The sequence below is a fragment of the Haliaeetus albicilla genome, chromosome 3, assembly GCF_947461875.1.
Source record: "Haliaeetus albicilla chromosome 3, bHalAlb1.1, whole genome shotgun sequence".
In the NCBI taxonomy this organism is placed as follows: domain Eukaryota; kingdom Metazoa; phylum Chordata; class Aves; order Accipitriformes; family Accipitridae; genus Haliaeetus; species Haliaeetus albicilla.
Window position 1 is genome coordinate 26,035,696 of NC_091485.1, and position 27,318 is coordinate 26,063,013.

The 27,318-nt window shown below is 39.1% G+C and overlaps 1 protein-coding gene across 12 annotated transcripts in view; it reads right to left on the bottom strand.

The window, feature by feature from the left end:
- TMEM241 (transmembrane protein 241) overlaps positions 1-27,318 on the bottom strand; it is an 82,463-nt gene that overhangs the window by 53,068 nt on the left and 2,077 nt on the right. For 8 of the 12 annotated variants that reach the window (XM_069779165.1, XM_069779164.1, XM_069779166.1 and 5 more), the window contains exons 2-12: positions 26,773-26,819; positions 24,121-24,198; positions 19,684-19,765; positions 16,372-16,449; positions 14,962-14,987; positions 13,466-13,517; positions 12,252-12,300; positions 10,173-10,218; positions 9,143-9,178; positions 1,975-2,009; positions 634-703 (exon numbers count right to left, since the gene is read on the bottom strand). In XM_069779165.1, coding sequence (XP_069635266.1) covers positions 634-703; positions 1,975-2,009; positions 9,143-9,178; positions 10,173-10,218; positions 12,252-12,300; positions 13,466-13,517; positions 14,962-14,987; positions 16,372-16,449; positions 19,684-19,765; positions 24,121-24,198; positions 26,773-26,819 — 599 coding nt within the window. The remainder of the gene's footprint in view (positions 1-633; positions 704-1,974; positions 2,010-9,142; positions 9,179-10,172; positions 10,219-12,251; positions 12,301-13,465; positions 13,518-14,961; positions 14,988-16,371; positions 16,450-19,683; positions 19,766-24,120; positions 24,199-26,772; positions 26,820-27,318) is intronic. The other 4 variants (XM_069779159.1, XM_069779156.1, XM_069779157.1 and 1 more) reach the window with 3 other exon arrangements.

The window sequence follows — 27,318 nt, forward strand, 5'->3', positions numbered from 1 at the left end:
AAAGAAAATAGGCAATTTGGCAAAAGACTGGAGGAGAAAGACAGGAATAACTTTTTTTTTTTTTTGAGATAATTAAGACCTATAGGAAACATATTTACGTTGCCCTGTGAGTATGACACTATTGGGCAGTGAACTTCTGCTACTCAAAATAAAGGAACACTTGTTAAAGCTTTTCCCTTTTACCCAAAAAAAGCATTCTGCCAAATAACAAGATGTACAGGCAAATAAATCCATGTACATCCATATACTGCTGAAGACTAATGCTTCGTAATCATTGCAAACAGCAAGTTTTACAAGGGCTAATCCACTTGAGAAGCATTTGAGAGATGCTATTTATCAAAGCTTTGCTACGTTAGGTAAAAATTATTTTACTGGTGACTGGGAACTTTCCTGATCAGAATGCACTCACTCAAATAAACACATACACTTCCAGCACATTTGAATCTCAGGCCTTCAAATGCATACCCAGAGATATGCACAGATACATATTACCTGCAGTTTTACTGGCTTATGCCAGCAGAAACTAGTATAACTAAGGTTTTGCATGTTCCAAAATTTTTAACTGAGGTAACTGAGAGTCAACAGGATCTCTTATTTTGAAAACATTCACATGTCCTGTTATAGAAAGGTTACCTGGCGCAGCAGCTGCTATGAAACCTGTAGAAGTACAGGAATGGAAAGTCCAAGGCACTGAAGAGATCACCTGAGGGACAAAGCAACATACTCAGTGGTACACAGGGGGGGAAAATTACCCACTGTTACAAGCAGGGGAACAGCAATTATATGAACATTACTAGTTTAACATTCCTTTGAGCCTTTACAGCTGGCTGACTTTTCATTTATGATGCTTTCCACATTTCTAGTGTGTTTAATGATTTCTCTCTGACCTTGCTTCTAGCCAGTTCCCGCCTTTAGTTGAAAAAGGGGAAAGTGATACATGAGAGTATTCTTTGCTAGTATAAAGATCCTGTTTAAGCAACAGTTGCCAGTGGATAGACATGCATCATATCCACTTTTATTACAGAGCTCGTGGTAGTTCCTACTGAAGCAACAGGAACCACAGACATATGTTGCCTGCTTCCCCCTCTGGCATTTGAACTCTGTCACACAGAGCAAGTTGAGAGGTTTAAAAAAGTTCTCCCAGATCCAAGTAGAGCTCTCAAGTACTTGCATTTCCAGGAACCCGGGCCCTGGTTGATCTTGGTAGCAACAATTCCCAGGAGTTCTCTGGCCTTCAGGCTCTACAGATTTGGAGGAAGCTCCATCTTTCACTTTTTGAAATGCAGGACTACTTTGCTTAACACGTCTGTCTATCCTGGTAGGGAAATGGTATATACACAATATGCACCAACAGGCAAAAGGGGGAATTTATGTTTATTTAAATGCTTCTTCTTTTGTTTTTCTGACTGAACAAATGTCTAGTGAAAGCAACAGACGATCATCTTTATCCTTCTAACTATTAAAACACCAGCATGATAGGAATATTAGCCACCATCAAATTTTCAATTTCTCCATTTTTAGCCTTTGATCTTTTGCTAATTCAAATCCTGCCATGGACTCAAGCGATGGGATACATCTTATGAAAGCAACAAAATTAAATCTCCGCATAGCATTGAGAGCAATGCAGAGAAGGAAACTCAGTTCTATATGGACTTCTGTGACACTGCTCTGAAGAGGACATATTCACCTAGAGAAGCCTTGTTCTGTACCATGCACCACCTCAAAAGCTGATCTTTATTGTCTGTCCCATGCTGCTTCTTTGCAAAGGGCAGCTAAGAAAGGTATTAGTAAATATCATGGAAATTACACAGTGTTATATACCCTACTCTCCTCTTCCTACAGGAGATTATACTATTGGTCATATTCCTGTTGAATTCCAGGGCTAAAATCGTACAGGGTTTGGCCTCTAAAAACATGCATGGAAAGGAAAGGCAATATGGAAACCTAAAAAAGGAACAACTCAATCCACTTTACCTGCTGGATGGGATGCAGAAGCCAACAGCACCACACTAAAAAATAAAAAAAGACTAATTATATACTACAGAATTTATGACATGGCCTGAACATCATAAATTGACAGCTTTGTGTTTGTTTTTTCATGCTGAAACTTATTCCAGTTAAGTACAATAACTGAGGCACAAGTATCAGTTAAAAAAAAAAAAAAAAGTTGGTTGGGAAGGAATCTCTGGGGTCACCTAATACAAGCTCTCACCTGAAGCAGGACTATCACCAATATTTGGTCATGTCCTCTGTGGTTCTGTCTCAAAAAGCCAGGTCTCAAAAACCTCCCAGCATGGAGATTCCATACCTCTCTAGATAACTTATCCCAGAGCCACCCTAGTGAAGAAGTTTTTCCTGATGTCCCGTCTTTAAACCACCAAAGCTGCAATTTATGGCTGTTGTTCCATTTTATACCATCTGCTACTCCTTAGAAGAGTTTGGCTCTGTCATCTTTGCAACTCCCTTTCAAGAAGGTGTAGGCAGTTGTTAGGTTACACCTTGGTCTCCACTTTGCCACTCTCAACCAGAGTAGCTCCTTCAAACTCTCCTTGCAGTATGCCATGTGCTCTAAGTCCCTAACAATGTCAGTAGCCCTCTGCTAGATCTTCAATTTCTCAGTATCTCTCTTGAATGGGGAGGGCCAAAACTGAATATTCCAGCTGCAGCCTCAGCAATGCTCATAATAACTTCTCTCGATCTGATAGACACATTCCTTCTAACATAACCCAATACATAGTTTGCCTTAATTTGCCATGAGCATGCACTACTGCCTCATATAGATTTCAGCATTCACTGTTACTCCCAAGTCCTTTTCAACAGACCTGCTGTTCAGCCAGCTGATGACACCACTGAGACAGAATCTACAGAGAACTGTACTTGTGTCTAGACTTGAGTGTCTTTCTGTCCAAGGATTAATTTCAGCTGTGTGCATACCGATGTCCGCTTTATAGGGATGTGCATATATTGCATATAAGAGTCAAACACAGAGTATTATGCATGTGATTGTGCAGGTACTGCACATTCATGGCCAAACTGTCAGTTTGAGAAAGGACAAATGCTGCAATGAAACAAGTTTAAAAAACCCCCATGAAAATAAAACCAAGCACCAGCCCAAATGATGCACACTTTTCAGAAAGATACCAGTGAAAAATCAGCTGTGACCAGTTCTTTACCTGGAGTATCACTTAAGACTTCTGAGGTCCTACAAAGACCATCCTCTGAGTTTGCGGTATAGGCTGTACAGAGCCTTTTTCAGTGCTACTGATTCTTCTGGTAAATTTCTGATTTTTTTCCAAATTTTTTCATTCCATGTTGTTTCCAAGGTTAGAAGGCTACAGAAACATATTCTGGCACGCTTTAAGACGGGAGAAGCATGCACATTTCCAAAGCAGAGCTACAGCTTCCTCCAATTACCAACAACATAGGTCCATGACAATCACAAAGGACAAGATGGAGAAGGAGAAAAGAGCATCTGGAGAGGTTGCTGCTTGATAAGCAGCAAGCACTGCACTTACAAAGGTAAAAAGACATTAATGTTATGAATGCTAAAGCTAGGCAATTTTCCCTAGCTAATTACCAGTGATTCTTACAGTTTGCTAAGCCCAGTAATGGCAGTAAAGTGCCAATCCAGCCAGCCGAGGAATGGAAGCCTGCACAATGAAAAGTTAAGGCAGAGAAAGAGCTCGAAGTGGTTCCCAATACACATGGTGACGGCTAGAAAACTGAACTTATTGTAAATGAGCTACCTCCAGTACCTGGAGCAGTACAGTATCATCAGCGTGGTGCTTATACCAGGCCAACTCCCTTTTCCAGCATTAACACAGCCACCGTTTCCAAGCTTGCTTGCTCTCAGCTGGTCCCAGTTCTCTACGTGACCAGGCTACTGCACTGGTGGCCTGCCCTTGGCATGCTTTGGTGAATCCCAGTGTCATTCGCAGAAATGCCAGTAGCAAAGGGAACTGCAAAGAGCATGGGAATCCCATGGCCAGGGAAGCCCTGGGGAGAAGCTTGACGCTGAAATCAGCCATGGAAGACAACAGGCTGAAAGAGGAAACAGTTCACGAGTGACAGGCAGGCAGGTGTTTTAGGCTTAACATCTTATACAAAGTCTTTGAAAGGCATCAGCTTGTACAGTATGTTCACGTTGTCAATATTTATATATGTTTTTAAAATATCTTGTCACAAAGATATTAAACAAGGCAAAGCAGGTCACTTACAGTAGGCAATTCCCCCCACCCCTCCTCCCCACATGGGATGCCAAGAGGAATTCACAATAAACAGGCCCAATTCCTCAGTTTCCTGGTAAAGAGAGAAAAGGAAGCAAAGGCCTATTGCTTTTGACTGAATAACATAGAAAACAGAAGACTGGCAGGGCAAGTGAAACTGTATCAACAGTGATGAGAATTATGACTAAGTCATGTTTCTCCACTTCTGTTTTTTGCATTATTAATTTTTAAACAAACAAAAAAAAAACCAGTGAGATTGGGAAATACTCAGAAAGAAACTTCCTTCTGCAACCAAGAGGAATTGATAACCCTACCAGACATCCCAGGCCTCTATCCAAAGAAAACATAGGAGGAAAACAAAACCTTTGTGAAGTGCGGGGCAGGTTAAGGCAAATGGGTTAGATGGCATTAAAGCTGTACTGTAACTCTGCTCAGAACAGAACATCAGTAGAAAAGACACAATGATGTTGTAAAACCAGATTAGGGATTCAGAGGTTTCCAGCAGGACAGCCCGGACATGAGGCTGCAGGAAAAACAAAATCCCTGTGCCGGATTTCTCTGCTCCTCTTTTTTATCTCTGTACTCAATACTGAGGCCTAGGTCACCCGTGGTTTTCTTTCTGGCTAAAAAGAGGTTTTGTCAGCAAGAACAGCAATTTATGCCTGCAAAGCTGCCCTTTCCTTATTGCAGAAAATCTACTGCAGCTTTTTTAATTCACAAAAGTGACAGATTAGCAGCTATTCCAGAAGCCACATGTAGTTTAGCTGCATAGAGTAGAGCCTTTACCTCACACTGTTGTCAGTGACATTTATTCACCATTTGAAACTCTCCCGCTATAAGTCTTTGTTTTCTCCTCACTAGTGACTGCTAGGCTATCTGGCATGCCTTTGTGAATGAATATCAGACAGTTACAGACACTGTGATGTACTGAAACTTTCTTCCAGGTTCTCCACAAGAAGTAACATATCTCGACCTGCCTCAGCATAGGAGAAAGCCTAAGATGAGCCACGACCCACTTCTAAGACACGTTATGTATCCCTCAACATGCCAGGTAGACATTACTACTACCTCCCTCACACTACCCATTGCCAGCTAGCTAGGGGGTAGAAATCTGGCTCCCTCCTTGGTAAAAAGTGGGGGACTGGAAAGGAATAAAAGAAAATGCAAGATTACTGGAAAAACCACTAAGAAGTAGAACACTAATGCAGAAGTCAGAGTGCAGGGAAATACAATACTGCAGTAAAAAAAGGTGGTGGGAAGAAGACTGGAGGATTAGAGGGAGGTTCTTGGAAGTATATTTCCCCTCTTCTCTTCCTCCCCCTCCCTGCCCCACATGCTTATACGCAAGGGAGATGGATGAACAGGATGGGGTTGGGCACTCAGAAGCAACATCACCCCTCCCTTCTCTGCACAGCACAACTCTGCTTTCCCTCCTACAGTTGTTCCTTATCTGGGTCCCTTTTAAAAAGCCATTGAATAATCATGCTGTAAGTGATGAAGTGAGAATAACGCCACACTTTCAACATCAGCAAATATTTCTTCAGATCTGTTTGGTTCTGGAAAGCTCCTGTTCATGTACATTTTTTTAAGATGTTCTCCCCTCCCGAACTGTTCCAGATTTAAAACAAGAAACAGTGCATGGCATGTAGGGACAGCATATGTTAGGAGACTTTGCTAATTTCAGCCACACCTCTGGAAGTATCCAACAGAGCCAATACAGTAAATATTTCTTTTTAATCTAAATATATATACTTTTAATCTAACATATTGGTACATTCTAACATCCAGTAGCTTGGGGCAGAACTTCTAATCTGCTCTATCCACACAGTCTCTACACTCAGAGTACAACTGTGCTTTTGTACCAAACAGAAACACTTTGAACAGCCTCTATTGTAACAAACCTATACACTTTCCTATATTTTCCTACATATTAGGAAAAATTTCTTCACCAAAAGGGTTATCAAGCACAGGAACAGGCTGCCCAGGGAAGTGGTTTAGTCACATGGTGCTTAGGCACATGGTTCAGTGGTGGGCTTGGTAGTGTTAGGTTTGTGGCTGGATGCAATGATCTTAAGGGCCTTTTCCAACCTAAACGATCCTACGATTCTAAACACTATCTGGCTGTGCCCACACAGCTGCTTTCTTTTCCTCACAGAGCTGCATGTCAGCTGTCTGATCTAGGTTAGAAATAATGAGCTATAAAGGCTTATTGATAATAGTGCGAAGAGGATAAAGTTGCACTGATACCACATTAGCAAGTTGCTTCATAAATCATAGAATAATTTTCTACAGACAAGACCACTGGTACACATTAGATTGTCCTGTTCTGGAGATGGAACTGGGATCCTGTCATGGCTGAAACAGTCCTCAAGAAGCCTCAAGTAGAGGAAGCAGCATATACCTTAAGGCCTGCTAAATCACAAAATGTAGTTCTGGGCACCCTCTGTCAGAGATAAGCACGTGTTTACAATAATTCTGACCCAGAACTGCCCATGAAGAGTTAGCACTCGTTCAGAGAATGTTCAGAGTAAAATGCCCTCTACTCAGTGTGATTTAAAAATACTTTTGACTGTTTTCTACAGAAATTAAGCTTGTGCAATAAAGCTGCATGTACACATACATACATAGCTCTACATAGCTCTAAAACATGCTGACCAGCTTCATCCAAACTCGGGAAGTGGCAGTCATCTCCAAGATAACTACATGTGCAGAGGTCTCACAAAGAAACAAACTCTGCCACTGCCTTCTGCAGCAGAAAGATTTCAGCCCCATTAGACACTGGAGGACCTTCACAGCAGTAGCACATCATGGAGGTCTCAAACAAGCAGAGAGCTTCCACCAAATTTCACACCCTTTCAAACATCATGACAAAGCAAAACTCTAAAAAAAATCAGATGTCACTTATCCCATTGTCCATGGTACTGTTTGTTTTCCCTAGACAAGTTGAGGTCCAAATGCTATGGACTGCAAGCTTCTCTAACACATAGAAATACATACATGCATACATGTATAGATCCACAGACATACAGATATCCACAGACCCAACCCAAACAAATATGCATCCAGTCTTCTACCTCCTCTAAGCCACCTGTTTTCCAGCAATTGTTTTGCACCATCATCTCACAAGCTACACTGACCTTTCAGCCCCTTAATGGTGAAAATCTTTGCAAGCTTTGATAACACATTTTTGCTTTTAAGCAGATGCTAAAAAAAGCCATCTTCCAATTTGCACAATTCCATTGTTGTTTTGTTTTGGTGTTGTTTTTTTTTTTAAAGAACAGTTTTAAAATACATGCCACTGCACCTCACAGTTCCTTAGCAAAAGTTTCTCCCTTTCAAAAGCCTCTAAATCAATAATCATAGTTTCCATGTAATGTGGAACTCCTGCTCTCTGCTGGACACAACTTCATAGACTTCAAAGGATACCATCAACTAACAGAGCAGGAACCCAGCTCTGACTTTTCAATCAAAACTGCAAAATTAAGACCTTCATCCAAAATCTGAATTTAAAGGTTCAGGCCCAGATGTAGTTTTCAATTAACATTACAACTGAGAGCCATAGTTAGGCAGGTGCCAAATGAAAAATCAATTGATTTTACAGCTTGTTTCATGACTCTCCCTTCAACACAGACAAATAGCTGCAGCTCATTCAAGACTTCATGGGTTATTTCTGCACTCAGCAGCCTATCTGCAAGTTCCATGACTAATTCTTCAAAACAGTTTCAATAAACACAACTACCTTCTTTGAGTAAAATTGATTTGCTTTGCACTTCATTGTAGTTGGAAAACAATTGGCTTAAACAAGAGCCAACTTAAAGCAAACTGATATTCAGATATTGTCAATGCATGGGACCCTGGTAAATAGACACTGGAATCATACAAATGCAAAATCAGAGGCCTGCATTACTTATTTATGGAAACAGGAGATTTGATTGAACTAAGATAGAAAGAGATACACAGTATTATCATGCTGATGATGCTCACAAGATAAATGGGAATTGAAGTTAAGTAACTGTCCTACACTGGAGTCCCTGTTGTGTTCCTATCAAGTATCTTAACGTGGTCAGACCAGAGCACACATCCCTCTAACCAAATGGACAAACACAACTTCACTTTTGTTATGCTTTTTCCTAACTTCTGCTCCCTTTCATTCCTTTTGACCATCCTTTCTTAGAACTTAGTATCTGTACTCCATAGTGTTCCCATACAACTTTAGCTACCATTCCAATAAAAGAGGTCAACATATACAAGATGTGATTATGGATGGAGGAGGATCTAGTAAAGTCTCTAATCTAGCAGAAGCCATGCATACCGAATGTTCTGGCTTATATGGCTCTTTAAGGAAAGGACTGGTTTTGGGGGTTGTTTTTTTTTTTTTAATAATAAAAAAAACACAGGGGAGTCTCATCAGTGACTCAGGCTCTTTCACTAACTACAAAATAACAACCCACTTTTATATCTCCAAATCAGAAAAACAACTGAAGGTCTCAATTACTCAATCCCACTAATCAGTTACTGCTCACGTGCTTTGCACATTGTACTTTTGTAATCACTACCTCCCCTTCTGGCAATTTTGTACAACTTTTATTTTCTGAAGTGGGGTATTGCCAGGGAGTTACTCTGTAAATATTATTTCTGGAAATGATATATCACTTGTGCATACGGTGATTAAAATATTCATAATTAACACCTCGTTACCTCCCCAGGTGTATATTGGCATGTCCACCTATAACCAGAGCCCAAAAAATTCAGCTGCTAAGCCATTCAGCTTAGCACTGTTCTTCCAGTGAAAGTCCTGCTAAATAAATACATTTAAGTAGTGGTAGCTATGGGTTTCCTAAACAAGCCATGGTTGAAAATGAAAACATATACCACATAAAGCCAGCTATGGTGTATCAAAGGCTTATTCATTTTACCTGAATACATAGTTGATGTACTGTTGGTCCAGATCACTGGGAGAGGAGGGAAAGAAAAAAAGGTCTTCTTTTAGTAATGCAGTTCGTTTGGTATAAAAGATCAGTATATTAAGTAGTATTATAACACTGTAATATTACATAATATTAGTATTATATAATACGTGACACAATGTTATAATTAGGTAATACTAACATTACATTATAATTATATACATTCGAACCACAACCTATTACTATTACAATATTATCAATACATTAATCAGCATATTAATTTACACATTATTTCTGTTGTTACTATGTCAGTGGGAGTCTCATTTAAAGTGAAGATAAAAGTGAGACTGACTAAAATTTAGACCCTTTAAACAGAGATGGAAAATAGTTTTGAAATAAATGGCCATACCCATATTCTATACACGCATGTATTATGTACATATACATAATATGCAGTGGCAACATATCCACCTCCATCCTTACAGACAACTGCATATTATGGACGCTGTGAACATGTAAGCCACCTGCTTTCAAAACAACTATTGTCTGGCTGAAGTTCTAACACGCACATGGGATTAGCGGAAGGTTTCAAGGTTTTTAAGGTACTCAGCCATTCCAGTCCTGTGGCAAGTCACCAGCTGCTAAACACTTCTGAGACTGTGTCGCAAAGGGAGATACTGACAGATTCAAACCATGCAGCTTTCAAGACTAACACAAACTAACATTTCCTCTTAATGCCTATGCCAGTAATTAGGGGTTCTGTTTCCAGGACTGAGTCATCACCCTTTGATAATACACTGTTTAAAACTAATTCAGTGTTTGAGTTAGCAGTATAACTATCAATAACCACATGCTATTGTTATCAACAATAAATAAGGCTTCCCTTGCAAGAAAAGTCATTAACGATTAAGCAAGAGTGGCCCAGCCCATGCTGATAATGTAGAGATCCCTAAAGTTTACCTGACTGCTACACAGAAGTGTCTCTAACCCTCTTTGATAGCAATCTCTTTCTTTTTAAAAGAATATGAAAACACATTACCTTAAAGAGCTAGGTTTCCATAACTTGTGAAATACTTTGTAAGCCCCTGTAATTGAAATGACATGTGTCATTGCCATAACCTGCAATCATTCTGACAAACAACGGCTTGTTTGGCCATGGTACCAGCAGACGTGGAACCCTTCTGAATTACAGTTTAGCAACATGGCACAAAGGACATCTAAACCATGAGTAAAATGAACCTATCACTTCAAATTAATGGTTTTCAAAAGTGTTATCATCTCAGAGTACTGTCATGCTATTTGTTTCTGCTACTCCTTCTGTAAAAGAGACAACTAGCTCACGGCTAGCTGCAAAGGAGTGTGTGTGAGTGTGTGTGTGTGTACACATGTGTGTGTAAATACGTAAAGAAAAGCATCTCAGAATGGGTTCTTCAGCCCACCCCATTTTCTGGGTAACTTCTATGATGTGTTCATCTATGTAGACCCCTACAGCTATTGGCTCTGAGCCATCTTTCCTGTTTAGAGTTCTCTCAGCTCTACGGCATCCAGGTTCTTTACATTCTTGACCTACCCACCTCTTGGTTAGCTCCCATTTCTATTCTGGGAAAAGCTTTAAGCACTCAAGGGAGGAACAATACAGCTTCAGGCTGTATTTTTTCAGACCCTTTCTTCAAGGCTTTGGGGTTTTTTTTGATTCACAAAGAAAACCAGAACATGAAAAGCAAATCCAGTAGAACACTATGTAATAGGAGTCCTCGATTCTGCCTCGTTAGACAAGCTGAAGGGTAGAACACATGTCCTTTCTCTAATGCTCTGTCTTGAATAACCCTGTGTTATGTTAGTTCATCTGTTTGTCCTTTCTTACAGCATCTTTATTCTGTGTCAGCTGATAAGAAATCTCATTACACAAAAAAAATCTCAACCGTTTGTATCAACAACTTTCTCTCAAAAACAAGAGAAATGGAAAGGAGCTATATTTTGAGCATAAACATTATGTTGGCACTTCCTACACGTTTCAAGCACACAGAAGAGGCCTCCTGAAGACTCTCTAAGCAGTTTTCCACCTCCATGGCCTAGCACTGCTTTACAAATGAGACCTCTTGGCTTTGAGAAAGCAATAACATCACTCATTACAGCAAACAAGTATTTGAAGTGAAAAATCCTTAGCTTTTTGTTTTATCTAAATGAGCAAATGTTTACCATATAACATTTCCTAAAGGAAAAAAAATAATTATACTATTTCTTATTTGTATGTTAACAACATTTTAGAATGCGATCTCTAGACCTCCCTAGACACAAATGCATATAAACACATTACCTCTGCCCTGAAAATTTTACAGTATGAATAGACAAAATAAAGAAGGAATCATGCTAATTTGCTGACAAGACTTAACACATGAATGAGTCGCTCACTAAGTCTATAGGACAGCTAAGAACCAAATACAAGTCCCTTATTATCTAGCTTAATGTTCCAAAAGACACAATCTCCTAGTTAAAAATTACTACTCTTGTTTTCTTCAGATTTTCTGGGTCTAACTGTTTCTAGCTTTTCAGGAAAGAGTTACGATTTATCCAAATCAATGTTTAGTCTGAAAAAGACAAGAGAAAACCTGACAGGTTATGCAACTCATGGTTAAAATTTTTTAAAAATGCATATGACTGCATAAAAAACCCCACCATTTCTACATCATTCCTCTGGGAGCATATTCCATGATATTTTAGAATGTAATATTTTTTGTCAGTTTTTAAATAAAATCAGTGTGTGCAATAAAGCTCCAACTACAAGTTATTGCTTGAGGTTTTTTATGTTTCTTCTCCCCTCAGAAAGAAGTGTCTCTTAGTAGGCAACCGTCAGAAACTCCCAGAAAAGCTTAGTGTCAATTAAAATTGTATGTCCATTTTCTCATCCACTGTTAACTGACTGCAATATCTAGTTTATTCTGTTGTAGTTTTCAATGTAAAAGCTATAAAAGCAATGCACTTTCTTATATTTACTGAGCTTCTTCATTCTAAGTGTTTCTTAAATCAAGAACCTTAAATACCAGTAACTTCATAATAAAGCTGATTTCTCCAACACATTTACTCTTCCTAATTTTTTTTCCAAAAGAAAATTACTTACCAACACAGATCAAGTGAATTAGAGCCCATAAATAACCGTTTGGATCAAACTGCAATAAAGAACATCTACATAAATAAAAGCACGTTCATGTAAACATACGTATCACTATTTCCCTGAAGTTAGCTTCACAAAGCAAGTACAGCGAGTGGGAGCTATGCTACAAAGAAAGAGAAGACAGCTGAAGAAGACTAGGAAGACCGAAGTTTTTCCTGTCCCACTTAGAGACCTGGCATATGCCAGCTACTCAGGCTCTCAGCTAGTCTTGGCGAGAGTAGCTCTATTTCTTTCAGATATGTACACCATCTAAAACAATCTGAGCATATGGACCCCAGTCTGTTTAGTCTTGTATTGGCAGTCAGGGAGGGGCAAGAGGATCAGAGGAACATCACTAAGGTTTTTGTCTTGTCTCCTTTCCCCTCTCAGCCCCAGCAGCAGCTAAGCAGTCTCTCTCCCCAAGGCTCCAACTAACCACAGAGTATCCAAAAGAGTCCTTTAAACAGACATCTGTGTCTGAGCAAGGTAGGCTCTCTTCACAATCAATGGGGAAAAATAAACATTTTTGAGAGGAATTCACGTGGCACATTTTAGATGCCTGCTTTCAGGGGAGGTGAATTATACACCACAAGTTCCTGCTCTGCACAACGGACTATCAAGGGAGCCAGCACAGGTGGAACACTTCTGATGGCTACATTTAATCAGATGCATCCAGACAAGTTCACAGATTCATCCCACCTGACTTCAGATATTACCTAAAGTATCTAAAACAAGGAAGAGGCCTTCCTAAGTCTCCAAAAGAGAAAAGCACCTCCAAGGAATAGATCTTTGCTGGACTGAGCACTTTCTTGAGGTATCTCCTTTCTCCAGTAGCTACAGAAAGCGTGTCAAGTGATTATAAAGCTAATTTAGGAACTTCCTGAAAGTACATGCAGTTAATTCAAACCTAAGTGATTTGCTCTAAGCCCTGTAAGAAGTTAAACCGTGGTTTCTCCAGCCACCACCTTCACCAAAGAGCTGTATGTCCGCACTGCTCAGAGGTTTTACCATGAAGCACATGCATTAAAACCAGCAAGACTACAACACAGCAATAGGCAGCATTTACAATTCCTTCACAGGAATCCCACCCTAGCTTGCAAGTAAAAGCTGCATCCCTCATATGTCAACAAGGTGTCAAACATCAAGGTCTAACTAGAGCTGTTTTACAAAGCAGAGCTCACCTGTGTGTCACATAAAGGAAGGCACACTGCTGCTAGCAGGAGGAACAGCACACTGTGGAGAAGAGAAAAGAACCAAACAAGACCAAAAGCTCGTAAGCTGGATTTGTACTCTCAGCAAAGTATAGGCAATTCCACTCAATTTTACACTGATATTTCATTTGTTTAATTTTTATTCCATATTTTAAAAGTAATTTCTGCCACCAAAATTAAGTTTTACATCATACATTCTTTGTAAGTCATACACAGCGAAGTTGTATGAGAAGAGAAGCAGCACAAAATATCTCAGCAGTGATGAAAACAAGTTTTTTGGTAGGGAATATTATTCTTCACTTGCGATCTGGCTTCCCTAGGCTGCTTCAGAAAGCCAAAATCAATCAATTTCTGGCTTTGAATGGCTACCAAAAAGTCCTTTCATTAAGGTGAATTGCCTATTACAACAATTCCAGCAAAGGTGACTCCATTAAAAGTTATGGTGTAACTCCAGAACACACAGCAAAGTGGGAGTGAGTGGTATTACACTAAAAATGGCTTAAGGACAGCACAAGTCACCCCCTGGTCCACTGGCTTGGACTAAATAAATTCTTAACCTGTGGCTGAGTCAGTATTTCTACAGGCTACACTGAATACACTGATGTGGAATTTCTGTGGACAGAATTTCTGTCACTATTAATAATAACAAACATTTGCTTTTGCAGCTTACTTTCTCACTCTCTAGGGGCATAGGAAAAGACAGAATAAAGATGATAAAAAACCTGGTATCCTTGACAATAATTCAGTGGTGAAAATAAGGCCACAGTAAGTCAGATAATAGGAAAAAACAGGAAGAACTTAGGAAAATGGTGCCTCTAAGTACACTAAATAATAACCCAACATTACCTACTCTAAGTACAGCTAAAAGATTACAGAATGTGGAAGACAGCAAATATGTGTTCTTCAAGGTGATGGTGGGGAAGAATGAAACTTTTAACACATGACTGGCTGACTTCTGTTTGTCCCTTTCTATCTCCTTTTTGAAGCCTAAACAACTAGGGCCAACGAGGGCTGGTAGGTTGTGTAGCTTAATATGAACGATTCTAGCAGAACTGGATATCATTCACCTTTTCTTTCTTAGGAAAAGCATTTTTAGCTATTTTCTATCACATTAATTATCTTTCTCTTACTGTTTAAGATTAACCACTGGAACTTCAAACCTGATTTCTATCTCCTTTCCAAAAACATACTTACAAGCACTGCTTTGTTATTCAGAAGACTGGCCTTCTGGCTTTTTTATTTTTATACAGAGGAAAAAAATGTATCTATTCAAGCAACTGTTAAAAAAATAAAAGAAAATACATTTTAAAAATATTTAATTACTCCTATGTTGCAATTTAGGCTCACCGCCCACGGGAATGTGCCTTACATTCTTCATTGTTTTGGTGTGCCATTATCTGAACCAAATACAGAAGCTGGAGCCAAAACAAGTCTGAATCTGAATCTGAGCAGTTTTAAAAGCTTACCTACAGACTTTCAGATGAGAGGTCTGCTGTAAAAAAAGAATGATTAAAAAAATTTAAATTTAGAAATAAAAATGGTGAAATAGTGCTTTCCCCTTCCAAAAACAGGAAAGTGATGACAGCTGATCTTACTGCACCAAACACATTAAAAATCCAGTGAGCAACATTAAACAGCCCATTAGGTTTGAGCACTGCTTAGTAAATTTAGTTTGAAAAAAAGAACCAGGACTACAGATTAGCCTACTTCAACTTGATTTTTATTTTCAGATTACTCGCCAGCAGGTAAACCCAAAACCAGACACGAACTCTATACCTGGTCCTCAAACTTAGCTTGAACTATACCAAAACTATATTAAGTATTCTTAATTAATTAGGTACTACCCCAGCCAAAACAGTCTTGGTGTAAACTCATGAGCGTTTCCCAATCCTTTGGTCCAAAATTATTCTCCTGAAGCTTTCCAGCAAGACCTGTGTTTGCATTATCCTTGTCCATAGTGCTTTTGTTTTCAAAGAGAGGAGACATAAACGTGAGCTAGAAGGAAAATATGAAACACTTTGACAGGGACACTGATCAGAGGACAATACCACAGGGACATGCCATGGTACACACTGCTATGTCCCTTAGGCATAATCTCAGTGACCTCTTCAGTTTGTTAGGAGTAGCAAACATGGGCCATTTATTTGTCTTCTATATACACAACAGAGGTAGTGAATGGAAGATCCCTTGACAGCAAGCCAGGGGCCACTGCAGAAACGACTTTGTGATGAATGATTTCCCAGTGTTACCTCACACAGCAGCTCTCTGGTCAATTAGAAAAGCATTTCATAGCCTAAAAAGAAGGATCCCCAATGCAGTTTGTGAGAAACAAACCCAGCTCTTACTAAAGGGAGCAGGAATTACTCTCCTGACTTTAATAGGTCTTGGGACAGATTCTCAAGCATTCAAAACAAATTAAAAAATGCACTTTTTCCTGCATTTCATGTGGAGATGTGATCTGTCTATAATCATACAATACATCAAATACTAGATATATTATACTGGTTAGATCTAAGGACCCAGTCCTCCTCCCTCTCAGCTCAAACAATGAGATTCTTACGTGGGGCGTGAGAGAGAGGCGATATTAATTTTCAGAAGGAAAAAACAAGCAGGACCCAGCCAGTCTTAAAAATGCAGATAAAACTGTCGATACACAGTGTTTCATCAACTAAAGGGGAAAAGAGCAAAAGAAAACATCAATATAGGTACTTGTCAACAGCAAAGCTCTCTCTGGGTCTCATTAATGACTAGCTATCACAGCAAGACTAAAAAAGCACATGGCACTAATGCCCATATTAAAAGAAATTAGGTGTCTTGTTATAGGGCAATTATAGGGCAGAAGGTACCTTGAATGTATCAATTAACATATCGATTACCTCTTTCTGCACAAACTTCTGGAACCCACAGGTTATAACTTCTGCCGCGTTATGAACAGTGAGGAACACCGGGATTGGCTGCCATTGGGAGAGAACAAAAATGCCCAAATCAACCCCGAACAATGACATACATAGGAAGGGGCACTCATCTTAGGGACAACTGTCCCACGTTTGTGGTTTGGTTTTGTTTTTTAAGCGTAAACCCATGCCACATCTCCTAAAAGGGACTTAGACCCATTCCAGTCACTATTACATGGCACAGGCATCTTTAATTGTAGACTCTGCTTGCTTCTTCTCCCACTTTTGAGTGCGCAGTCAGTTTATTTGTACACAGCTACCTCAGTGAGATTTACTCCAGGATTCTGCCTCTAGTTTTGCCTTTCTGTTCAAATATCTGCAGCCTTCACAATAAACAGTTCTCATTAGTTTTCCGATCTCTGTCTACTGGTACTAAGAATACAGTGTGACTCCTAGCAACAGCATTATAGGCAAGATGATTTTAGGTGATTGCTTTCAGTTACTGTTAGGAAGAGCTGCCCGAAATTAGGGTAGAAATGTAGAAGTTCATACACAAGTGATGTTGAAATTATACCCACTGAGGTATCTGGACACCATCCCAACATGAAATCATTAAGAAACAAACCCCAATGATAACAATAATGAATCAAACACCCATTGCCCCAGGCAAACCCAACCAGAATTAGTGGTTCATAGTACTTCCGCCAAATCAGATCCATGGTCTCTAAGACAGTTGAAACAGAAGCAATTCTCTGCTCCGATTAAGATAATCTAAAGACTAAGGCAGTTTTAGGAAGCAGTATTTCCCCACTTGTGTATACTATTTAAATCACATGAGTAGAGAATGAGTTAATTTCTCAGTGATGTCCATGCCTTTTAAATGTCAGGTGATATAAGCAGCAAATATCTCTTAAATTTTACTTTGTATTCAGAAATCTGTATTTTCTGGATTTTTCTTTTAATTCCCATAAAGCTGGATAAGCATCGCTAATTAAACATTTTAAGTCATAATGACAACTTGGGTGGATCCATAAACACAACAGTTACACCAAGATAACTTTTAACACCTCTAAATTAGCAAGGAATGAAAATCACACAAACACAACTGGCATGAAGTTGTCAGTCTCAGCCTCACCAATTCTGAAAACCAATTCTCAACCCTGTTCCTCGACAACTGAGAACATAAAACCGTAAGTATCTAACAAAAGCATCCTGAGCCTGACACAGTAATAGGAAATACAAGAAATAACTATACACAAGGAAAGTTGACAGCAGAATTTACATTCTTCCTTTTGTGAAGCCAATTTATTGGGTTTTTCTTTCCTCCCGCCTGCTTTTGGCTCTTCCAAATGTGTTTTGGAGCCAACAATGGCTCCAGTTTGCCTAGCCCAGTTAACCTTCTCCATATGTCTATTGTCTTTGATGTATTTCTTAAATTTGTGAGTGGGCTTAATGCTTACGAAAAGAAAGGTTTACTGGTTGGGCAGGCAGGGTGAATAGACTCTGTACAAACCTCCCCTCGCAGCTCTGCATACTTCTGTTAATGTATCACAGTCCAGAGCTAAGCAGTCCTCCTCCAGTTCCAGCCCTGAACTCCTGGGCAGGGGAGACTGCCAGCACCTCTAGAGTGAGGCACAAACAGATATTAAGATTGTAGCCCTGCCAGTATACAGGAGTGTTTGAAAATGGGTCTCCCTGGCTTTGATCAAAAAAGTGCATGTAATTTCTGCTTTAGGAATAAACCCAAATTCAAATACACTGCTGAGATAAGCCAATTCAGGCGCGAGTTTGGAAGAGTCCATTTTCCTTCTCACTGTGTCATAAAATTGTTGTACGCAAAGTTATTGTAAGTAAAGCTTCTATGTAGGATTGAATTTAGCCCCAGTACAAGGCATTACACAGTAACTATGGCCTAATGCTACTCGTCCTTTTGTCTTTCCTCCTAAAATGGCCACAGAATTAGGCCTCTAAATCCCCATTCATATACAACAAAAAGCCATTCAGAAATGGGAGATGCTCCTTAAGAAAGGTTTGGGATACAAATCAAAACCATTCACAGCCCCTCTACCACTCCAGTGCATCTCATTCTTGAAGGACCAGAGCAGGGACAGGAGGGAAACAAGGTAACTTACAGGACGACTAGGAAGTAAGAAGAAATAGCAAAGAGGATGTCTTTCATACCTAGTCCACCTCTCAGGTAAGCAGGCAGAAAACATGCTGCTGCCAAGGCTTTATTGCTGTTTCCAGACAGGCCTCTCCTTAGGGATCTTTGCTCAGTTTACACCAGGGAAGCCCAACAGAACTTGCTTTGACAAAGAACCAAGAGGAAGTAAATGCAATCACCCTGAGACAGAGCTAATCTGGAGGCATGGGGCTTCTGAGCACAGGCCTCTGCTTTGCAAAGGTCACTTGGGTCCAAGATGAGGCCCCCAGCCTTGTTTGTGAGAACAGAGACCTTCTGTCCTTTTCTGCCCTACCTCTCCACCGGGATGTTCAAGAGATCACTACAAGCAGAATCTTGTCAAAAATTCCCTTTTGATCCTTCTTGGGGTTTAGGAGCTGGCAGGAGCGAGCTGTCTCTGGAATTAGATTAAGATGCATTGACAAAATGCAGAAGGGAACTAGGGCAGAATCTGGCCTTGCAGACTGCATAACAGCAGTAAGACATTGCTGTTTTTTAAAAATTCATGTCACTCCCTTTTTTTTTTTTTTTTTTAATAACTGTATCATTTAAGTAAAAAGCATTCAACTTCAAGGAAAGCAGATTTGATATCCTCTAAACATTTGGTAGGTTACTGTGATTCAAATGGATGATAAAACTGATTAATCTAACCCTTCCCATAATCTCTTTCCAACTTTCAATTTATTTTTTCAAATCCTGTAAAGCATCAAAAGCCTCTCACTGAAATGGTCTTCACCATTTTCCTGGAAGGATTTCCCACAGATTCCACAGCCCCATTCCCCCTTTTGCAAAGTTACAGCTAGTATCTGCTTCAGCTTCTTCCCTACTTGCACAACTCAGACCACTGAAGATCTGTTCTGCAAAACACTGAGTACTCTGGAGGGATGCTGAGTGCTTTGGACTGTCACAGAAGTGCTTTTTGATACTACTCTACACTTCATAGGATTGGACTGCTGCTCTAGCACCATTAACAATGTATGTATTATTTAAACCCCTCCTCCCTTCTTTCCCCCCAACCCAGGAACAGCATTAAACACCTTATATGAAGGGAACGTTCTTTGTTCATAAAGTAGAGGTAATAAAGAACTGACTTCTACTTGTGTGTTTCTTACCAATCTAGACAGTGCCCTAGAGCCAGCATAAATAATGCCAACAAACAGTACTGAAGCAGGAAGCCATGACAGGATTTCAGACCTGTGAAAACAATTAAAACCCCATTACTTCACCACATTCTGTTTACATACAGTCAGCAACAGTTGCCTGCAAGGAATATAATAACATGTATATATGTACATATATTTCAAAGGTGTGCATATTAAATTCATTGTTCAGTATTCCTTCCATGTAGTAAAGAAATCTGAGACAGAAATTAATCACTTCATCTGATCCCAGAGAGGAGATATCTGCAGATATATTTTCTTTCTTTTACTCTTTCCCTGGCTCCTCTCCCTGCAAAGTTGTTTGTTTCATAGCAATTACTCCTATTGGTTTTAAGGGAGAGAAATTTCAACTAATTTCCTTGATGCACTGTAAAAGGAAGAAAAACTGACAAATAAAGGCATAAAATGGTGTACTTGCACAGACAGCACACATTTTCACTATGTACAAATACACTTGCCCACCCACACATTCATTTCTCAGCCAGATTTACAAAGAGATTCTTCCTAAAGATCAGATTGTCTCTGTGGGAGCCTGTCTCTTGAGATTTCCTAATGATATTCCTTTGACTAAGCCAAACTCCTAGAGGCAGTTTGACAACTAATGGAGGAATGAAATCATCACAGATTGATCTGATATTTTTTTAGCTATGGTTATTGCAGTAGGGTCAGGTTTCAATTCTGAGAAGGGGCTTCAGAATTCACACTTTTCCTTTTTGATCTTGGTACTTAAGGGGAAAAAGGGATCGGTAGGTGGTAAATTTCAGAGACAATAACGTAACATTTTGAGCAAGGGAAGAAAGGAGCAGCAGTGATCTAAAGGCCTGATCCAAAGGCTTCCCAGGACTGAAGACACTGCTACCCCCATTCACTCTTCCCAAGCTTTGAACTAAATTCAAGAAAATGTCAGTGAATAATGCTGGTTCTCAAAATGAAACCAAACTGCTTGTAGTTCCTTAATTTGGATTACACTTCCAACTAGTATGTAAGAGTTAAAAGATAATTATAGGTACCGCTACACTACCATATTTGATGGAACACAAGAAAAACAGACCTCTAAATGATGAAATCAGAACAGCCTTAAAACATGCTTAAAGATTCATGTAAACACAGACAAGGAAAAAACCCTAAACATCATGTTTCTTTTTTTTTTTTAATACATAATTTCCTAAGATACTTGATCAAAAACCCAGGGTAATGAAAATAGAAAAATCTTTAGATCTTTTCACTGGCATAAATATTTGCTCTGGTTTTTGGGGGTAGTCACCACCATTTTTTATAAAAACACTGTTCCTTTTAAGGTTATTGACTTCAACTGGAATTTTACCAAGACCAGGATCTAAAACTGTCATACCTCATTACCAACAAGTTCACATCAGACACCAACAAAAATACCCCCACCCTATTGGAACTGCCACAAATGGAAGAAAGGGGGAGGAAATAAAAGAAAGGAGGGCTGGAAAGATCAAAGGAACACATGATGGAAACTGAATTTTCATTTAGAACATAACACTCTTTCATGTTCCCCACCACTAAATTCTAGGAATCCCAAATATATCTTCACCTCCAATGCAATACTGTGAAGTACAATGGAAAAGGACTTCAGATGCTTTTTCCATGATGTAAGGGTAGAATTTTATGCTGCCAAGTGGGAATATCAGGACTGAAAAAGAATGCATGGATATTTGATGTAACATGTCAGCACCAACAATCTGTCTTGAACCAATTAGTAGCTTCTTATGTTGGCAATACAGTGATATACATGCAAACCTGGAAAGCTCAGTGACATAAAAGAACTGATGAGCTTGTGGTTGTAAGGCTAGTTCCAAAGCCCACTCAAGTCAATGGGTAGCTTCCCCTAAACCACACTTTGGAGCTTTGGTTTAAGCAAGGCTCTGAGCTGCTGCTTAGCTGCGGGGAAAATTCAGCACTACAAGAAATGCCAACTAGAACACAGAGGACTTATGTGCCTACAGAGGTTAGGCAGAAGCTGGGTGGCAGATCACAGCACTGGAAGCATTATGCATGTGCTACACATATTCCTCTGCACTCCACAGGGCCCTTGCTTTGGATACAGATTTTGCAAACAGTCACCATTCACCCTTTAGAAGCAACGATGGTGGTGACAGAGTCCCTTACAGCTGGGAATACTGGGGGGAAGCAGATGAAAAGCAGGATATCCCCAAAAATCTAAGACAAATTACTCTAAGAAATACATTTTTATTTGGTCTTCATTGTGGAGCTAGTACTCCTGACTTTAGACAAAGGGTGATGATCTCTATGTAATAAAATTATTTTACTGAGACACTTTGGGATAACCTGAACTGGCTCAGAAAGCATATAAGATCAGTCCACATGACAGAAATACTGAAACTTTGTGGAAATAAACAAACAAATTAGTAGCAGTTTATTATTTGAAGCATGACAAGACTGGGGACTGGATGTGGTATTCTTAAGTATCCTACACATACACCAAAAAAACCCCCAAACAAGCCCAGATAGATTCAGAGACCAATATTCTGTAAGAGGGAGGGAAATGTCTTCACCTTTGGAGGGGGAAAGAGCTTGAGAGGAAGTGGTAGACAGAAGCTTTGAGACATTATGTTTGTTTGTTGGGGAGTTGGTTGGTTGGTTGGGCCGGGGGGGTGTTTGGTGGTTGGCTGTTTTTTAATATAGGAGATACATGCTACAAGTCCAGCTCAGCAAAGCATTAAAGCATGTGCCTAATTCTTCTGAAGAAAGACAGATTTAAACTCATGCTTAGGTGGTTGGTTGAATTATAGCCAAAACATGTAAATTAATTCTGGTAATTTCATTAGGTCTATTCTAGAAAAGGCATTTTGCATTAGCTAAACTAATAAAGAGGTTTCTGAAGATATAATCACTTTTCCTATCGTGTGCTGACATCTAGTGGCCTGAAGTCAAAACACGAACTAATTTTTCACCAAAACTTTTTTCAGATAAAAACATCCTCTTCAACAACAGAAAATGGTTCTTGTTCAGTATTTTCTTTAATGTCGTCCAAGTTTTGAAAAAACGAAAATATCTTTTCCAGGCTGGAAAAAAAGATTCAACTTTTTTAATTTCATGATTTAAAGCAAAAGTAATCATCTAGTGACAAAAAGTTGAACTAAAAAGGACATTACTGATGGCTGTATTCCTTTGTCCTTTAGATTCTTCTGTGAAGACAAAATCTGCATAAACAATATACATTTGATAATAATATCAGTAACTGCCGCTAAAGGAAGGTTTGGACCCTAATCCTGCCTCTACCAATATCATTGACAGCTTTTAAACCAATATCTTCATTTTATCTACACTGCAGATAAAAGACAGGAAGTTAAATTCTGTTTCCATTTACAATTTGACTTAAGTTTCAGTGGTGATGTAGTCACTTGCATGGACATTAAAATAGAACTTAGCCTGGTTCTTCTGACATACATGCAGGATTTCATTCCAAATGAGGAGATTCAGTTTAGCAAGTCAACTGTTGGAATCCTAAACAGAAAATTCATCAGCTGTCACTTGCTAATACAGAATCACTGAAAAAAGTTACAGTAGAAGGGAACTCTGGCAATCATCTAGTCCAATCCTCCCCAGCTTCAGAGTTAAGTCACATTACTCAGGTCATTGTCCAGTAAGGTTCTGAATACCTCCAGCGATGGAGGTTCAACAATTGCTGTGGGCACACATCTTCTAAATTATAACATTTTGCAAAATAAAAGATATGCTACATTCCATAGCACAGAATGGATCCACCTGAGCACAGTACAGTATGCTGGATGACTCTTCTGAGTTGCCGTCACACTCAGTTCAAGCAGATGACCTTTGTCTACAAAGCACTTTTTAATTTGGAGTCTGATTATTATACCAATCCTGTACTGCAATGGCTGCTCTTGCTGTGCAGTTATAAATGCTACAGTTAGACAAGGGTGGATGAGTCTCATTTATGGGACACACTTCTTAGAGAAAAAGGCAGATCACATTTGTGGACTTCACTGCACTGAGGTTTTGGGGAAGGGTATGTCAGTGCTCTTAACTAACGTTACCAAGGTTTCTCTTGTAATACTATAAAATAATCCAGGGAAGAGATGTGGTCAGATGGTTGGATAAATTATCCTTATAGTTTTCACTAGAGGCTATGCTTTTTTGATTGTCTTACCAAGGTTAAATTGAATCCACTTTGTATTAGTAATCAGTTGAAGTCCGTGTCATTAAACATTCATTAGACTAAAACACAAGATCTCTCCCCAACCTGTGGAGCAGAACACATACACACACCCCCCACTACTTATATTTTCGCAAGTTAGTTACTTCCACAACCAACTTAACTATGCCATAACCCAGCTACAGAAAATAAGTATTTAGCAAATACTGAAAACCTCACAGTACCTTGAACACAAATTTATCTCTACCCAGCCCAGCTTCCAGGAGACATGAAGCAGAAGTCCACCCACTAATGTCTGCCACCTGAAATAGAAACAAAACAGCATCTCTGAATCGTTTGTCCTTTTTAACCATGTGGACCATGACCTTAGAATCCACAGAATTTCTCACAGCACACCCATGACTCTAGTTATCTACCATTTCCCTAGGTTTCCAGGGATGCCACTATTCCTCTTCAAATCTTTCATTTTTGTCGGCCTTCATTTCCTCCACACTTTCTAGTACTCCGGTTCTTCCACCTCTTGTTTCAAATGTTTTGTAAATTACCATCTACCACAATTACCTTAGTCACATTACAGAATCCCCATTTTATCATCTCTTCCCACACAAGGTTTACAATAATAATAGTGATGTTACAGCCATGATGATCTGAAGATGCAAGTGAGGCAGGGTTTGTGACAAGAGATGAGTATCTTTTCATATATAAACTGTTATTGTTAGAACAAATAAACATGATTTCAGGATTCAAAGACTCGCTTCGGCTGAAGTAATAAGCCCTTAGGATAACGTATGTAGTCCTAGTAGTTTCAAACATCAGCTCTATGACTTCCCATGGTTATTCACATTAGGCTTAGATGACAAACTCCCTCGAATTCAGACTGTCTTCCCCCCCCCGCTACATTTTGTGTAGCAAGCGCGAAGTGAAGTGTCATCAACAATAACATCATTATGCTGCATGAGGCTCTGATTCAGAGCCTCTAGAGAAAACACCTTTACAGCCAGATAACCTTTCATATAAAGCACAATACTGTGGTTTTCTCATTAAAAAGGTATATAAAAATTACATACATTCTGCACTGACGTACCTATCTAATGACTTATCTTACCACAAAGGTGTTCCTCAGTCTATTATGGAAATAGTATGTAAGGCCTTAGAAATGCTTGCAGGTAACTTAAAATGAGTAGTGATGCACACTGATATTTTTTTTTTTAAAGCTTTAAAAAAGTTATTAGCTTCCTTATTCCTTAAGCTAGTGGTTTTCAGAGAAGTGTTTCATGTTTCTTGGGTGAAAATCCTTGAACATCTAGCATAGTTCAGAGATACTGTATTACAGTGTTAAATCACATTAACATCTGTAACAGGTATAGAAGTGGTTTTATTTATTATTCCCATTCATTGCAATGCATTTAAGGAATTATTTAAAATCTCTCACACATATGCAAATAAACATTCACTCTATGCAGTATTACATACAGTTGGACAGTGTCAGAGAAGACCGAGCTCATTGTCCACATGGGTATGACAAATACTCAGTGCTACTACCACAGCTCACTTAATCTTTTTTAGATGAGGAGGATGCAAGAGCTTAAAAGCCAGGTATCCCTGATATTTGCTGCAGGCTTGACTGTGCTCTATTCCAAGCCAGTGATGAATTCCCATCAACTTTATTGGGAAGAATTTCCTCTTGTCTCAGGTTTTAAGGACAGAAGTTGAAGTTACTAACAGTTCCAGATGCTTAGCACTATGCAATATAGTCTTAGATTATATAGGGAACAAAAACAATGACAACGAACAATAACAGCATGAACTGAGAATAACATTCTTTTCCTCCTTTGCTCATCTGTCATACCTCTAAATGAAAGTGCATCCGAGCCACTTAATAATTTTCAAGGAAAGGTCACTTTTAAAATCCAGAACTTATGGAAAAATATTAAGATGCTGAGATGCATTTCCAAATTATAGAAAAAGGAAATAACTGTGGTAACACAGATACCATAAGGCAGTTGCCTGCTGTTGAAATACGCTTTTTTACTGTTGATTTACCACACTTGTATTTCACATACATTACCCAAAACCCTTTCCCCATACGATAAAAGCCTTGTCCAAGAGACAGTCTGTGTGTGTGTTGCATATTTAATAGAACCAAGTACGCTCAAAGAAAATGGAGATTCCCAAGGCAATTATTCCTAGAGTTGGTCACAATCCTGAGGCTGCAAATCAGGCAAGAATATAAGCCATGCTAAGCAGCAGTAGAGGAATTAAAGACATCCAGCGTCTGCAGATTTTACCATTACCTCAAAAGAACAAATGCGGGAAGTTTTAACTCACAGAGGCCAGATTTTCACTAAATGTCTCACAAATTATTAACAGCACTGATGGTATATATGGACGCTTGACAAAACATTAGATTTCTCATTACAATCATTAAGATATAATAGTGATTTGTGATGCAGAGTTACAACAAAGGCTAAGCATGAAAATAAGCAACATGGTATTTGTGTATGCCTAAAGATGGGTTTAAGGTTGGTTTTCATTAGCATAGTGAAAGAATACATCACAACAGCACATTACCCATGACTGCCATTTCCAAAGAAGACAGGCTGTACTATAATTGCTACCTTCCTATGCTGAAGTGTAAGACTTTCAGAAAAATGAGAAATTATGGAGTCTATATATCTTAATTACATCACCACCATGATAATTGAAAACCAAGACACATTAATGAATGCTTTACTAAGGCTTCATGAAGTATGTTCTCTAGAAAGCAAAAGCCAGTAATGACAAGAGGTACTAAAGTTAGCTTCAGCACGGAATAGCAAGATGTTTACTGATTAAAGTCATTTTTCAAACAACTGTATTCTTAAAACGGTACTTACCCTTGAAAAAGGGTAGGGTAGGTAAATTTCAGGACAGACAGGACATACTGGAAAACAAACACCAAATTAATGGACATCAAACACCTACAGCTTACAACATTAACAAACAATCACAAGAGCAACAAAACACAAAAAGTTTCTACCAAAATGAAGAAAAATAAAAAGAAAAAAAACTTTGGTAATTTCTCTTCCCACACCAGAATGCTGTCCCAGTCACTGCGGAAGGTAGCAGATGCTGAAGTACATGAAGTATGGAGCGGACACAGTGAACGATGGAGAGAAGGCCACCTTCTGAATTGCTCTTTCACTTTCTGAGCACACTACATGCATCACACCGAATGGGAAAAGGATTAACAGGAACAAAAAGACACCAGCACTTGTCAATTAAAATCATATCATACCCCAGGGGCAACCTTTGGCACAACCAAGACCAATAATCTTAACATAATTGTCTTCTGATTAATTCATCTTAGAGACCTAACTTTCTGTTTATACACCATTATGTGTAAAATATTAAGTAGTCCATAAAGCCCTTTGGAGATGTAA